The sequence below is a fragment of the Oncorhynchus kisutch genome, unplaced genomic scaffold (genome assembly GCF_002021735.2).
Source record: "Oncorhynchus kisutch isolate 150728-3 unplaced genomic scaffold, Okis_V2 Okis04b-Okis11a_hom, whole genome shotgun sequence".
In the NCBI taxonomy this organism is placed as follows: Eukaryota; Metazoa; Chordata; class Actinopteri; order Salmoniformes; family Salmonidae; genus Oncorhynchus; species Oncorhynchus kisutch.
This window is the reverse complement of record NW_022261981.1, coordinates 11,535,433-11,551,099: the sequence shown is the minus strand read 5'-3', so window position 1 is coordinate 11,551,099 and position 15,667 is coordinate 11,535,433. Positions and strand designations below refer to the sequence as shown.

General features: G+C 43.3%; 2 protein-coding genes across 2 annotated transcripts in view; one reads left to right on the top strand and one right to left on the bottom strand.

Moving 5' to 3' along the window:
* Positions 1–15,667, top strand: part of LOC109879649 (ankyrin-3) — a 90,905-nt gene that overhangs the window by 14,594 nt on the left and 60,644 nt on the right. The gene's annotated exons all lie outside the window — the stretch shown is intronic.
* On the bottom strand, positions 1,061–15,603 carry LOC116359723 (microfibril-associated glycoprotein 4-like). Its single transcript, XM_031813068.1, has 6 exons — positions 15,473–15,603; positions 15,144–15,212; positions 9,559–9,750; positions 9,075–9,171; positions 8,759–8,926; positions 1,061–1,851 (listed from the first exon to the last, which is right to left on the bottom strand). The coding sequence occupies exons 2-6, from the start codon at positions 15,144–15,146 to the stop codon at positions 1,601–1,603; spliced, it is 711 nt and encodes a 236-aa protein (XP_031668928.1). The 5' UTR covers positions 15,147–15,212; positions 15,473–15,603; the 3' UTR covers positions 1,061–1,600.

Here is a 15,667-nt window from a genome sequence, read left to right as displayed (position 1 = left end):
TCATAGGTAAACATTTTATTTTATTGCTTTTCTGATTTTTGTGACCAAGCTACTTAATGCTTAGTGTACATAATGCTATGCTGTGCTATCGATAAACTTACACAAATGCTTGGATTGCTTTCGCTGTAAAGCATAATTTCAAAATCTGAGATGACAGGTGGATTAACAAAAGGCTAAGCTGTGTTTTCCTCTATTGCACTTGTGATTTCATGAATATGAATATTTTCTAGTAATATTATTTGACTGTGATGCTATGCTATTCAGCGGTTGCTGATGACAATTATCCCGCTACCGGAATGGGTAGCGTCAACAAATTAAGCTAAAGTGTACAACACCCGTTGAATATGGCCGCTGTCAGTAAACGTCTGAAAAAAGCGTAATGAAATTGTTGCCAGCAGAGCTGGTTAGGCTGTTTTCATGTTATCCAGAGGTAAACAAATCATCAGCCAGAGCGTCAAGTGGGCGAACTGAACGTTATATAAAATATCTCCATAGTCTAGAAAGGCATACATGTCGCTAATACTAGCCTCCTTCTGGCTTCAAAAGAAAAACAGGTCTTATTCCTAAAATAAAATCCCAACTTCAGCTTCAATTTTTTTGTAAGTTGTTGAATATACAATTTAAAAGAGAGGCCATCATCAATTAAAATTCCAAGATATTTATATGAGGTTACAACCTCAATCTCCTTGCCCTGACAGGTAGTAATAGGTTTGTATGTGACACATGTAGAAGTAGATGACAATGCATCAAACAGTGAGGCCAAAACAAAGATCTACACACATACAAGAGGCATTTCTCACTCAATTGACCTGATGTTGTGATGTATTTCTTTAAGCCACTCAATAGGTCTACCCTCATTATTGGAATCACTTCACCATCTGACCCACAAACTCAATTCAACATGGTTGGCTGAAGTCATTACACACATGTAACTATTCTAAAGTCACATAGATAATAAACTGATGCTATTTCAATATGGAGCTTAAAGTGATGTGTTTTTTAGCACGGCAACAAAGACCGTTGGTTCTAAACATTGCACAATAAACTGCGGGAGAATTCATCATTTTGCAGGTACAGTATCTGTCTTTATTTCAAGTGTTGTTGATCATAACAGACAGTGTGTTAAGGTAAGCGACAGACAGTGTGTTAAGTTAAGAGACAGACAGTGTGTTAGGGTAAGAGACAGACAGTGTGTTAAGGTAAGAGACAGACAGTGTGTTAAGGTAAGAGACAGACAGTGTGTTAAGGTAAGAGACAGACAGTGTGTTAAGGTAAGAGACAGACAGTGTGTTAAGGTAAGAGACAGACAGTGTGTTAAGGTAAGAGACAGAGATAGTTAAATGATGGGTCAGAGTCATATAATCCCCACTGCAGTCAGGGTTATGTTGCTATGGCAACACCGCACTTCAGAGTAGATCTGAGATCTTCTGTATCCTGCTGCACCTTCTAATCTCTGAAGACCCAAACACAAACCCTACTTTAAAAAAAGACCCCCCCTCTCCCTTATAAATGGAATATGTGCATGTGCTGGAAATGCTTGTATGGCAATAATTGTTATTGAAAAATCTGATTTTACAATTTTGTTAGAAATTATAGACTTCTATGCTTGGGCTGGTCTGATCTTCATGGTGATGGCTTTCAGGGAGTATGTATAGCCTTTCCATGTTTTCCAGTTGATGCCAATACCAAAGGTAGATTCACCCCATGCATATATCCCATTGGGGTTAGTAAAATGGCAGTCGTTGTTCCAAAATCCTCCGTAGTACACCTGGGCACAGTTGGCGGCGTTAAGGTCCTGGTCTTTATCTAACGTTGTAAATTTCTGACCATTGTGAAAAACCAGAGAATCTCCTGAGGAAACAGAGGAGATAAATAAGGACTCTAGGTAACTTAATGATAATACTTCCACCAGCTTTAGGTATGAACTAGTGATGCACCGATATGACATGTCTGGCCTATACCGATATCCAATATGTTCCTTGCCCAAAAAAACCTGATACCGATGCAGATAACCGATATAAAACATGTGTGCAGCCTTTTACGCATTCTAGTAGTTAAATAGTTAACACACACATATGGGCGCAGCGGTCTAAGGCACTGCATCTCAGTGCAAGAGGCGTCACTACAGTCCCTGGTTCAAATCCAGGCTGTATCACATCCGGCTGTGATTGAGAGTCCCATAGGGCGGAGCACAATTGTCCCAGCATCGTCCGGGTTTGGCCGGGGTAGGCCGTCATTGTAGATAAGAATTTGTTCTTAACTGACTTGCCTAGTGAAATAAAGGTTACACACAAACACCACACTGACCAAAAAGTTTTTTGGGGGGCATTTACGTATGTCCCCATTACCAGAAAAACATCATCACAACCTATTTCTTTCACTTACTTGCTGTGCTGTTTCGTTGTTCATTTGTTCCGTCATTTCATTCTCAACCAGGATTTCTATGGAACGCCGTTTGGGTCTTTGCGTGTCAAAAGATATACTATTTAACACAATTTGACGTGTCAATTAAGCTTGTTGACCAATCAGGACCTGAATATGACTGCACGTCACATAATAATTTAAGGCGTTCATATTTTTTTTATTTCGTATTTCATGTTACAAAGATTCATCAATACGTATGCTATGATGCTGGTAAAGTTGTCTCTCACATCTACAGTCCTGGTCATAAAAAAGCTAGCTAGTTGATGGATGCAAACAATATTCTTCCCCAAAAACACGACATAATCTGTTTCAGTAGCTATAGTTAGCTAGCTAACATCTATTTAAGTAGCTATAGTTAGCTAGCTAACATCTATTTCAGTAGCTATAGTTCGCTAGCTAACATCTATTTAAGTAGCTATAGTTAGCTAACATCTATTTCAGTAGCTATAGTTCGCTAGCTAACATCTATTTCAGTAGCTATATTTTGCTACCTAACATCTATTTCAGTAGCTATAGTTAGCTAGCTAACATCTATTTAAGTAGCTATAGTTAGCCAGCTGACATCTGTTTCAGTAGCTATAGTTCGCTAGCAAACATCTATTTCAGTAGCTTTAGTTAGCTAGCTAACTATATAGCTAGGTGTCATCATCTAAAATAACCCTAATTTGTAAGACAGATCTTATTTTATTATTCATCGGACCCATCTATGTGAAGCTAGCCACAATAAGAATGCTTTGATCCAAGATGGCGTAGCAGTCAGACGTCTTGTCGTGTCGTGTCCCTTGTATATATCGTTTTTTTTAAACATATTTTTCTTCGCATATCTTTTAAAACATTTTGCTAAACCTCAACTTCTAAATACTCTCCTGTAACCCGCCTCACCCAATGTAGCGCGGATCTGCTTTTTTTTCTAAAGTATTTATATTTACTTCGGATCCGGAACCCCTCAACTGAAGCTAGCCAGGTAACTACCAGCTAACAGTCAGCAAACCATTGCTAGCGGTCTTCAGCTAACGGAAAGCTCTCGCCAGTTCGAACAACGCGACTCAAACCAGAGCATAACGGACCTATTATTTTTTTATCCCCCGGATTCCCACCGGATTCCCACTGCAAACGGAACATTTTCAGCTGGATCTTCACAACTAGCTAACTAGCTAACCGCAACACCGGATGATTACTCCTGGCTAGCGTTTCCACCCACTTAGCTTGAAGCTAGCCCGGCCAGAGCTCCTGTGCTACCACCGAAGCATACTCCTGGGCTACAATATCCGGACCCACGACCGGTCTATCGATGTCACCGCATGAAGAGGCATAAACAGACTCACCCCATCGCGACGTCCCCCAAAGGCTAACTTTCTAGCCCTTGCTATCTCCTTGCTTGCTAATTCGGCCTGCTAACTGCTAGCTTGTTTAACCCCGGTCCGCTAACTGCTACCTTGCTTAGCCCCGGCCTACTAACTGTTAGCTTGTTAGCACAGGCCTGCTAACCGTCTGAATCGCCGCGTCCCAACCATTCACTGGACCCATATTTACTTTCAATCTCTTTTCGATTTTTAATTTGTTTATACCTCCCGGTAACCTGCCTCACCCAATGTGATATGGAATCGCTATTATTTTTTATTTTTAGAACACACTCAAGAACCCCCAGAAGCTAACCAGCTAACTAGCTACAAGCTATTTAGTCATTGTTAGCCACTGCTAGCGGCTTTTACCTTTTACCTTCTGCACAGCCAGCCAGTTTTTTTAACCTGGATAATACTCGCCAGTCTAGCTTCCCAGCCCCATCCACCGCTGCCCCCTGGACACTGATCACTTGGCTACATAGCTGATGCATGTTGGACTGTCCATTAATCACGATACTCCATTCTGCTTGTTTATGTTTTATCTGTCGGCCCCAGCCGCACTCAGGCTCTGTGTGTAGTTAATCCGACCCTCCCTGCCTAGTCAACGCCATTTTACCTGCTGTTGTTGTGCTAGCTGATTAGCTGTTGTTGTCTCACCTACTGTTTTAGCTACTGTTTTAGCTAGCTCTCCCAAATCAACACCTTTGATTACTGTATGCCTCGCTGTATGTCTCTCTCAAATGTCAACATGCCTTGTATACTGTTGTTCAGGTTAGTTATCATTGTTTTAGTTTACAATGGAGCCCCTAGTTCCACTCTTCATACCCCTGATACCTCCTTTGTCCCACCTCCCACACATGCGGTGACCTCACCCATTACAACCAGCATGTCCAGTGATACAAATCAAATCAAATCAAATCAAATTTATTTATATAGCCCTTCGTACATCAGCTGATATCTCAAAGTGCTGTACAGAAACCCAGCCTAAAACCCCAAACAGCAAGCAATGCAGGTGGAGAAGCACGGTGGCTAGGAAAAACTCCCTAGAAAGGCCAATACCTAGGAAGAAACCTAGAGAGGAACCAGGCTATGTGGGGTGGCCAGTCCTCTTCTGGCTGTGCCGGGTGGAGATTATAACAGAACATGGTCAAGATGTTCAATGTTCATAAATGACCAGCATGGTCGAATAATAATAAGGCAGAACAGTTGAAACTAGAGCAGCAGCACAGTCAGGTGGAAGTTGAAACTGGAGCAGCAGCATGGCCAGGTAGACTGGGGACAGCAAGGAGTCATCATGTCAGGTAGTCCTGGGGCATGGTCCTAGGGCTCAGGTCAGTTGAAACTGGAACAGCAGCATGGCCAGGTGGACTGGGGACAGCAAGGAGTCATCATGTCAGGTAGTCCTGGGGCATGGTCCTAGGGCTCAGGTCCTCCGAGAGAGAGAAAGAAAGAGAGAAGGAGAGAATTAGAGAACGCACACTTAGATTCACACAGGACACCGAATAGGACAGGAGAAGTACTCCAGATATAACAAACTGACCCCAGCCCCCCGACACATAAACTACTGCAGCATAAATACTGGAGGCTGAGACAGGAGGGGTCAGGAGACACTGTGGCCCCATCCGAGGACACCCCCGGACAGGGCCAAACAGGAAGGATATAACCCCACCCACTTTGCCAAAGCACAGCCCCCACACCACTAGAGGGATATCTTCAACCACCAACTTACCATCCTGAGACAAGGCTGAGTATAGCCCACAAAGATCTCCGCCACGGCACAACCCAAGGGGGGGGGGGGGGCGCCAACCCAGACAGGACGACCACAACAGTGAATCAACCCACTCAGGTGACGCACCCCCTCCAGGGACGGCATGAGAGAGCCCCAGCAAGCCAGTGACTCAGCCCCTGTAATAGGGTTAGAGGCAGAGAATCCCAGTGGAAAGAGGGGAACCGGCCAGGCAGAGACAGCAAGGGCGGTTCGTTGCTCCAGAGCCTTTCCGTTCACCTTCCCACTCCAGGGCCAGACTACACTCAATCATATGACCCACTGAAGAGATGAGTCTTCAGTAAAGACTTAAAGGTTGAGACCGAGTTTGCGTCTCTGACATGGGTAGGCAGACCGTTCCATAAAAATGGAGCTCTATAGGAGAAAGCCCTGCCTCCAGCTGTTTGCTTAGAAATTCTAGGGACAATTAGGAGGCCTGCGTCTTGTGACCGTAGCGTACGTATAGGTATGTACGGCAGGACCAAATCAGAGAGATAGGTAGGAGCAAGCCCATGTAATGCTTTGTAGGTTAGCAGTAAAACCTTGAAATCAGCCCTTGCTTTGACAGGAAGCCAGTGTAGAGAGGCTAGCACTGGAGTAATATGATCAAATTTTTTGGTTCTAGTCAGGATTCTAGCAGCCGTATTTAGCACTAACTGAAGTTTATTTAGTGCTTTATCCGGGTAGCCGGAAAATAGAGCATTGCAGTAGTCTAACCTAGAAGTGACAAAAGCATGGATTAATTTTTCTGCATCATTTTTGGACAGAAAGTTTCTGATTTTTGCAATGTTACGTAGATGGAAAAAAGCTGTCCTCGAAATAGTCTTGATATGTTCTTCAAAAGAGAGATCAGGGTCCAGAGTAACGCCGAGGTCCTTCACAGTTTTATTTGAGACGACTGTACAACCATTAAGATTAATTGTCAGATTCAACAGAAGATCTCTTTGTTTCTTGGGACCTAGAACAAGCATCTCTGTTTTGTCTGTTTACAACCTCTCTCATCATCACCCAGTACCTGGGCTTACCTCCGTTGTACCCACACCCCACCATACCCCTGTCTGCGCATTATGCCCTGAATATATTCTACCATGCCCAGAAATCTGCTCCTTTTATTCTCTGTCCCCAACGCTCTAGGCGACCAGTTTTGATAGCCTTTAGCCACACCCTCATTCTACTCCTCCTCTGTTCCGCGGGTGATGTAGAGGTAAACCCAGGCCCTGCATGTCCCCAGGCACCCTCATTTGTTGACTTCTGTGATCGAAAAAGCCTTGGTTTCATGAATGTCAACATCAGAAGCCTCCTCCCTAAGTTTGTTTTACTCACTGCTTTAGCACACTCTGCTAACCCTGATGTCCTTGCTGTGTCTGAATCCTGGCTCAGGAAGGCCACCAAAAATTCTGAGATTTCCATACCCAACTATAACATTTTCCGTCAAGATAGAACTGCCAAAGGGGGAGGAGTTGCAGTTTACTGCAGAGATAGCCTGCAAAGTAATGTCATACTTTCCAGGTCCATACCCAAACAGTTCGAACTACTAATTTAGTAAATTACTCTCTCCAGAAATAAGTCTCTCACTGTTGCCGCCTGCTACCGACCCCTCTCAGCTCCCAGCTGTGCCCTGGACACCATTTGTGAATTGATCGCCCCCCTTATAGCTTCAGAGTTTGTTCTGTTAGGTGACCTAAACTGGGATATGCTTAACACCCCGGCAGTCCTACAATCTAAGCTAGATGCCCTCAATCTCACACAAATCATCAAGGAACCCACCAGGTACAACCCTAAATCTGTAAACAAGGGCACCCTCATAGACGTCATCCTGACCAACTGGCCCTCCAAATACACCTCCGCTGTCTTCAACCAGGATCTCAGCGATCACTGCCTCATTGCCTGTATCTGCTACGGAGCCGCAGTCAAACGACCACCCCTCATCACTGTCAAACGCTCCCTAAAACACTTCTGTGAGCAGGCCTTTCTAATCGACCTGGCCCGGGTATCCTGGAAGGACATTGACCTCATCCCGTCAGTTGAGGATGCCTGGTCATTCTTTAAAAGTAACTTCCTCGCCATTTTAGATAAGCATGCTCCGTTCAAAAAATGCAGAACTAAGAACAGATATAGCCCTTGGTTCACTCCAGACCTGACTGCCCTCGACCAGCACAAAAACATCCTGTGGCGGACTGCAATAGCATCGAATAGTCCCCGCGATATGCAACTGTTCAGGGAAGTCAGGAACCAATACACGCAGTCAGTCAGGAAAGCTAAGGCCAGCTTCTTCAGGCAGAAATTTGCATCCTGTAGCTCCAACTCCAAAAAGTTCTGGGACACTGTGAAGTCCATGGAGAACAAGAGCACCTCCTCCCAGCTGCCCACTGCACTGAGGCTAGGTAACACGGTCACCAACGATAAATCCATGATTATCGAAAACTTCAACAAGCATTTCTCAACGGCTGGCCATGCCTTCTGCCTGGCTACTCCAACCTCGGCCAACAGCTCCGCCCCCCCCCCCGCAGCTACTCGCCCAAGCCTCTCCAGGTTCTCCTTTAAACAAATCCAGATAGCAGATGTTCTGAAAGAGCTGCAAAACCTGGACCCGTACAAATCAGCTGGGCTTGACAATCTGGACCCTCTATTTCTGAAACTATCCGCCGCCATTGTCGCAACCCCTATTACCAGCCTGTTCAACCTCTCTTTCATATCGTCTGAGATCCCCAAGGATTGGAAAGCTGCCGCAGTCATCCCCCTCTTCAAAGGGGGAGACACCCTGGACCCAAACTGTTACAGACCTATATCCATCCTGCCCTGCCTATCTAAGGTCTTCGAAAGCCAAGTCAACAAACAGGTCATTGACCATCTCGATTCCCACCGTACCTTCTCCTCTGTGCAATCTGGTTTCCGAGCCGGTCACGGGTGCACCTCAGCCACGCTCAAGGTACTAAACGATATCATAACCGCCATCGATAAAAGACAGTACTGTGCAGCCGTCTTCATCGACCTTGCCAAGGCTTTCGTCTCTGTCAATCACCATATTCTTATCGGCAGACTATATTATGGTACTACAGTATATTAATGGACTATATTCTGGTACTACAGTATATTATTGGACTATATTATGGTACTACAGTATAGTAATGGACTATATTCTGGTACTACAGTATATTCTTGGACTATTTTATTATACTTTTTTTCTTGGGTTATTGTTTCTTGGACAATATAAATTGTCTCCCACCTGCTCCTCCATCTTTGAATGAGCCCAGTGTTAGCAGGTATCCTTCAGCCTCTGGTCCAACGGAGAAGGAAGAGTACTGAGCATAGACCTTATTCCCCTCAAAGTCCTCCATGTCCACCCTCAGCTCATATGTTCCTTTCATAGTCATGCGATGCATTGTCTCCAGCCCTGGAGAATGAGATCAACATAGCAGTTCACTGTGTTGTCTGAATACAATGACAAATGGCCTTGAATGAACTAGGACAAACCGGATGAAGTCAGTGGTAGAACAAGGTTCTAGGAGGAGAACTTTCTGTTGGCTAGAAGTTAAACCTACCCAGCCAGTACTCTCCAGCTGCGCTCCCAAAACCACTCTTGTACTGATCCCACTTCCTGTAGAAGTTCACTGATCCATCCTGTCGGCTCTGAATCAGCTGATTTAGAGAGAGATTGTTTAATTTACATATTAAGAGAAAGAGAATGTTTCATTGACAGATTAAGAGAGAGAGAGATTGTTTAATTGACAGATTAAGAGAAAAAAATATTTAATTGACAGATTAAGAGAGAGATATTGTTTAATTGACAGATTAAGAGAGAGAGAGATTGTTTGATAAACAGATTAAGAGAGAGAGATATTGTTTAATTAACAGATTAAGAGAGAGAGATTGTTTAATTAACAGATTAAGAGAGAGAGAGATTGTTTAATTAACAGATTAAGAGAGAGAGAGAGATTGTTTAATTGACAGATTAAGAGAGAGAGAGAGATTGTTCATGGTAAATTAGTCTTTAAGTGTATTTCAATACCACACATTGAAACTGACCGTCCACTTTCCTAGATATGCACTTTCAAACCCCATGTCACAGAAGACCTGGACAGGTGAGGTAGGTCCTGCAGGGTAGATGGTGTAGACCCCGTTTTGTCCAGAACCTGATCTATAGACCTCATCACAGTCCACTGGATGCAGGGAGGACTGCACCATCACGGGAACCAGTAGAGCCAGCAGCAAGATGGACTGCAGCACAGGGTAGATGGATACAGCAGTTTGATACAAAAACTGTCTAGTGTTGGTTCATTTGTATTTATTATGGATACATTTATTATGCCAAAGCAGCAGCTACTCTTCCTGGGGTCCAGCAAAATAAGGCAGTTTATACAGTTTTAAAAACATCACAATACATTCACAGATTTCACAACACCCTGTGTGCCCTCAGGCCCCTACTCCACCACTGCCACATATCTACAGTACTAAATCCAGTGCATATGTTATTGTGTGTGTGTGTGTGTGTGTGTGTGTGTGTGTGTGTGTGTGTGTGTGTGTGTGTGTGTGTGTGTGTGTGTGTGTGTGTGTGTGTGTGTGTGTGTGTGTGTGTGTGTGTGTGTGTGTGTGTGTGTGTGTGTGTGTGTGTGTGTGTGTGTGTGTATGCATGTGTCTGTGCCAGTGTTTGTGTTGCTCCACAATCCCCGCAGTTCCATAAGGTGTTTTTTAATCTGTTTTAAAAAAAAAATCATGTGGAATAGAGTTCCATGTAGTCATGGCTCTATGTAGTACTGTGGAATAGAGTTCCATGTAGTCATGGCTCTATGTAGTACTGTGGAATAGAGTTCCATGTAGTCATGGCTCTATGTAGTACTGTGGAATAGAGTTCCATGTAGTCATGGCTCTATGTAGTACTGTGGAATAGAGTTCCATGTAGTCCTGGCTCTATGTAGTACTGTGGAATAGAGTTCCATGTAGTCATGGCTCTATGTAGTACTGTGGAATAGAGTTCCATGTAGTCCTGGCTCTATGTAGTACTGTGGAATAGAGTTCCATGTAGTCATGGCTCTATGTAGTACTGTGGAATAGAGTTCCATGGAGTCATGGCTCTATGTAGTACTGTGGAATAGAGTTCCATGTAGTCATGGCTCTATGTAGTACTGTGGAATAGAGTTCCATGTAGTCATGGCTCTATGTAGTACTGTGGAATAGAGTTCCATGTAGTCATGGCTCTATGTAGTACTGTGGAATAGAGTTCCATGTAGTCATGGCTCTATGTAGTACTGTGGAATAGAGTTCCATGTAGTCATGGCTCTATGTAGTACTGTGGAATAGAGTTCCATGTAGTCATGGCTCTATGTAGTACTGTGGAATAGAGTTCCATGTAGTCATGGCTCTATGTAGTACTGTGGAATAGAGTTCCATGTAGTCATGGCTCTATGTAGTACTGTGGAATAGAGTTCCATGTAGTCATGGCTCTATGTAGTACTGTGGAATAGAGTTCCATGTAGTCATGGCTCTATGTAGTACTGTGGAATAGTGTTCCATGTAGTCATGGCTCTATGTAGTACTGTGGAATAGAGTTCCATGTAGTCATGGCTCTATGCAGTACTGTGGAATAGAGTTCCATGTAGTCATGGCTCTATGTAGTACTGTGGAATAGAGTTCCATGTAGTCATGGCTCTATGTAGTACTGTGGAATAGAGTTCCATGTAGTCATGGCTCTATGCAGTACTGTGGAATAGAGTTCCATGTAGTCATGGCTCTATGTAGTACTGTGGAATAGAGTTCCATGTAGTCATGGCTCTATGTAGTACTGTGGAATAGAGTTCCATGTAGTCATGCCTCTATGTAGTACTGTGCGCCTCCCATAGTCTGTTCTGGACTTGGGGACTGTGAAGAGACCTATTGTGGCATGTAGTGTGGGGTATGCATGGGTGTCTGAGCTGTGTGCCAGTAGTTTAGACAGACAGCTCGGGGCATTTAACATGTCAATACCTTTCATAAATTAAAATAGTGATGAAGTCAATCTCTCCTCCACTTTCTCCTCCACTTTCAGCCAGGAGAGATTGACATGCATATTATTAATATTAGCTCTACCGGGCCTGCCGTGCTGCCCTGTTCTGAGCCTTTTTTGTGGCACCTGACCACCCGACTGAACAGTAGTCAAGGTGCGACAAAACTAGGGCCTGTAGGACCTACCTTGTTGATAGTGTTGTTAAGAAGGCAGAGCAGCGCTTGATTATAGACAGACTTCTCTCCATTTTAGCTACTACTGCACCAATATGTTTTGACCATGACAGTTTACAATCTAGGGTTACTCCAAGCAGTTTAGTCATCTCAATTTCCACATTATTTATTACAAGATTTAGTTGAGGTTTAGGGTTTAGTGAGTGTTTTGTTCCAAATACAATACTTTTAGTTTTAGAAATATTTAGGCCTAACTTATTCCTTGCCACCCATTCTGAAACTAACTGCAGCTCTTTGTTAAGTGTGGCAGTCATTTCAGTTGCTGTAGTAGCTGACGTGTATAGTGTTGATTCATAGACACACTGGCTTTACTCAACGCCAGTAGCATGCCAGTAGCATGTCATTAGTAAAGATTGAAAAAGTAAGGGGCCTAGACAGCTACCCTGGGGAATTCCTGATTCTACCAGGATTATATTTGAGAGGCTTCCATTAAAGAACACCCTCTGTGTTCTGTTAGACAGGTAACTCTTTATCCACATTATAGCAGGGGGTGTAAAACCATAACACATAAGTTTTTCGATAATGTCAAAAGCTGCAATGAAGTCTAACAAGACAGCCCCCACAATAATTGTATCATCAATTTATCTCAGCTAATCATCAGTCATTTGTGAAAATACTGTGCTTGTTGAGTGTCCTTCTCTATAAGCATACTGAAATTATGTTGTTTACTGTGAAATAGCATTGTATCTGGTCAAACACAATTTCTTCCAGAAGTTTACGAAGTGTTGGTAACAGGCTGATTGCCAGACTTAATTGCGATAGATTTTGTCTCAACCAAACAATTTTTCAATTCCTCATCAATCCATGGGCATTTAACAGTTTTTACAGTCATTTTCTGAATGGGTGCTTATTAGTAACTGGAATAAGTAGTTTCATAAATGTGTCAAGTGCAGCATCTGGTTGCTCCTCATTACACACCACAGACCAGCAGCGTCTGGTTGCTCCTCATTACTCACCACAGACCAGCAAATATTATTTACATCAATAGCATACACTATGTTAGGCCCAGCCTGTCCTCTTATTCACTATATTAGGCCCAGCCTGTCCTCTTATTCACTATATTAGGCCCAGCCTGTCCTCTTATTCACTATATTAGGCCCAGCCTGACCTCTTATACACTATATTAGGTACGCCTGACCTCTTATACACTATATTAGGCCCAGCCTGTCCTCTTATACCCTATATTAGGCCCAGCCTGTCCTCTTATACACTATATTAGGCCCAGCCTGTCCTCTTATTCACTATATTAGGCCCAGCCTGTCCTCTTATTCACTATATTAGGCCCAGCCTGAGCTCTTATACACTATATTAGGCCCAGCCTGACCTCTTATACACTATATTAGGCCCAGCCTGTCCTCTTATACACTATATTAGGCCCAGCCTGTCCTCTTATTCACTATATTAGGCCCAGCCTGTCCTCTTATTCACTATATTAGGCCCAGCCTGTCCTCTTATTCACTATATTAGGCCCAGCCTGTCCTCTTATTCACTATATTAGGCCCAGCCTGACCTCTTATACACTATATTAGGTACGCCTGACCTCTTATACACTATATTAGGCCCAGCCTGTCCTCTTATACCCTATATTAGGCCCAGCCTGTCCTCTTATACACTATATTAGGCCCAGCCTGTCCTCTTATTCACTATATTAGGCCCAGCCTGTCCTCTTATTCACTATATTAGGCCCAGCCTGTCCTCTTATTCACTATATTAGGCCCAGCCTGAGCTCTTATACACTATATTAGGCCCAGCCTGACCTCTTATACACTATATTAGGCCCAGCCTGTCCTCTTATACACTATATTAGGCCCAGCCTGTCCTCTTATTCACTATATTAGGCCCAGCCTGTCCTCTTATTCACTATATTAGGCCCAGCCTGACCTCTTATACACTATATTAGGTACGCCTGACCTCTTATACACTATATTAGGCCCAGCCTGTCCTCTTATACCCTATATTAGGCCCAGCCTGTCCTCTTATACACTATATTAGGCCCAGCCTGTCCTCTTATTCACTATATTAGGCCCAGCCTGTCCTCTTATTCACTATATTAGGCCCAGCCTGTCCTCTTATTCACTATATTAGGCCCAGCCTGAGCTCTTATACACTATATTAGGCCCAGCCTGACCTCTTATACACTATATTAGGCCCAGCCTGTCCTCTTATACACTATATTAGGCCCAGCCTGTCCTCTTATTCACTATATTAGGCCCAGCCTGTCCTCTTATTCACTATATTAGGCCCAGCCTGAGCTCTTATACACTATATTAGGCCCAGCCTGACCTCTTATACACTATATTAGGCCCAGCCTGTCCTCTTGTACACTATATTAGGCCCATCCTATCCTTTTATACACTATATTAGGCCAAGCCTGTCCTCTTATACACTATATTAGGCCCAGCCTGTCCTCTTGTACACTATATTAGGCCCAGCCTGTCCTCTTATTCACTATATTAGGCCCAGCCTGTCCTCTTGTACACTATATTAGGCCCAGCCTGTCCTCTTATTCACTATATTAGGCCCAGCCTGTCCTCTTATACACTATATTAGGCCCAGCCTGTCCTCTTGTACACTATATTAGGCCCAGCCTGTCCTCTTGTACACTATATTAGGCCCAGCCTATCCTTTTATACACTATATTAGGCCCAGCCTGTCCTCTTATACACTATATTAGGCCCAGCCTGACCTCTTATACACTATATTATAGTGTATATAGTGTATAAGAGCCTGTCCTCTTATACACTATATTAGGCCCAGCCTGTCCTCTTATACACTATATTAGGCCCAGCCTATCCTTTTATACACTATATTAGGCCCAGCCTGTCCTCTTATACACTATATTAGGCCCAGCCTGACCTCTTATACACTATATTATAGTGTATATAGTGTATAAGAGCCTGTCCTCTTATACACTATATTAGGCCCAGCCTGTCCTCTTATACACTATATTAGGCCCAGCCTATCCTCTTATACACTATATTAGGCCCAGCCTGTCCTCTTATACACTATATTAGGCCCAGCCTGTCCTCTTATACACTATATTAGGCCCAGCCTTTGGAACGTTAGTTTTCCTAGATATGGCTGTTATATTGTGATCAATACATCCTATGGATCTGGATACTGCTTTCAAACAAATCTCTGCAGCATTAGTAAAGATATGATCAATACATGTTGGTGATTTCATTCCTGTGTTGTTTGTAAATACTTCTCTGTTGATATCACATTATCAAGCATTTCACACATATTATCCAGATACTGACTGTTAGCACTTGGTGGTCTATAGCAGCTTCCCACCAGAATGGGCTTTTCATTAGAGACACATGTCCTATATTCTCGTTAGTATCTCTGAATGCTGTTTTCTGATCATTGTAATAATGCTGTGGTTTATTAATACTTACCATCGTTGTTGTGATAGATGTCTGTTTGCCTTTGAAGGAAACTTCAGAATAGTATGTTGAATGGACGTCCTGTAAGAAAAGGGAGCTCATTTACTACAGTATTGTTCAGGTCTCCAGCTGTTGGTGAAATACTAACACTTACACAGTCACTCTGTCTCACTATGACAATTTACATTTTACTGTGTTAACAAACAGGATTCTAGTTAGGTCCTATGATGACTGAACAGATCGGACAATGTTACATTAGGCACCAGGAAATTGTTTTATTTGAAATTATTTGAAATGATTTGTGATCAGTTAAGAATAGTGAGAGACATGCATGAGCTCACCTGTATCAGTGGCAGATGTCAGTGTCTTCATGAGCTGTTTGTCCCCACTAAGATGCACACCTCTTATATAAAGGCAACCCAGAGCATGTTGCAACACTCAGTACTTTCTCTGGTCCACACCTCTTTTATAAAGGCAGCCCAGAGCATGTTGCAACACTCAGTTCTTTCTCTGGTCCATGCCTCTTTTATAAAGGC

Coding starts and splice junctions, on each gene's coding strand:
- LOC116359723 (XM_031813068.1), bottom strand. Junction 8,927..9,074: donor AGCTGGAGAGTACTGGCTGG/GTAGGTTTAACT, acceptor CTCATTCTCCAG/GGCTGGAGACAATGCATCGC. Junction 1,852..8,758: donor ATTCAAAGATGGAGGAGCAG/GTGGGAGACAAT, acceptor CTGTTTCCTCAG/GAGATTCTCTGGTTTTTCAC.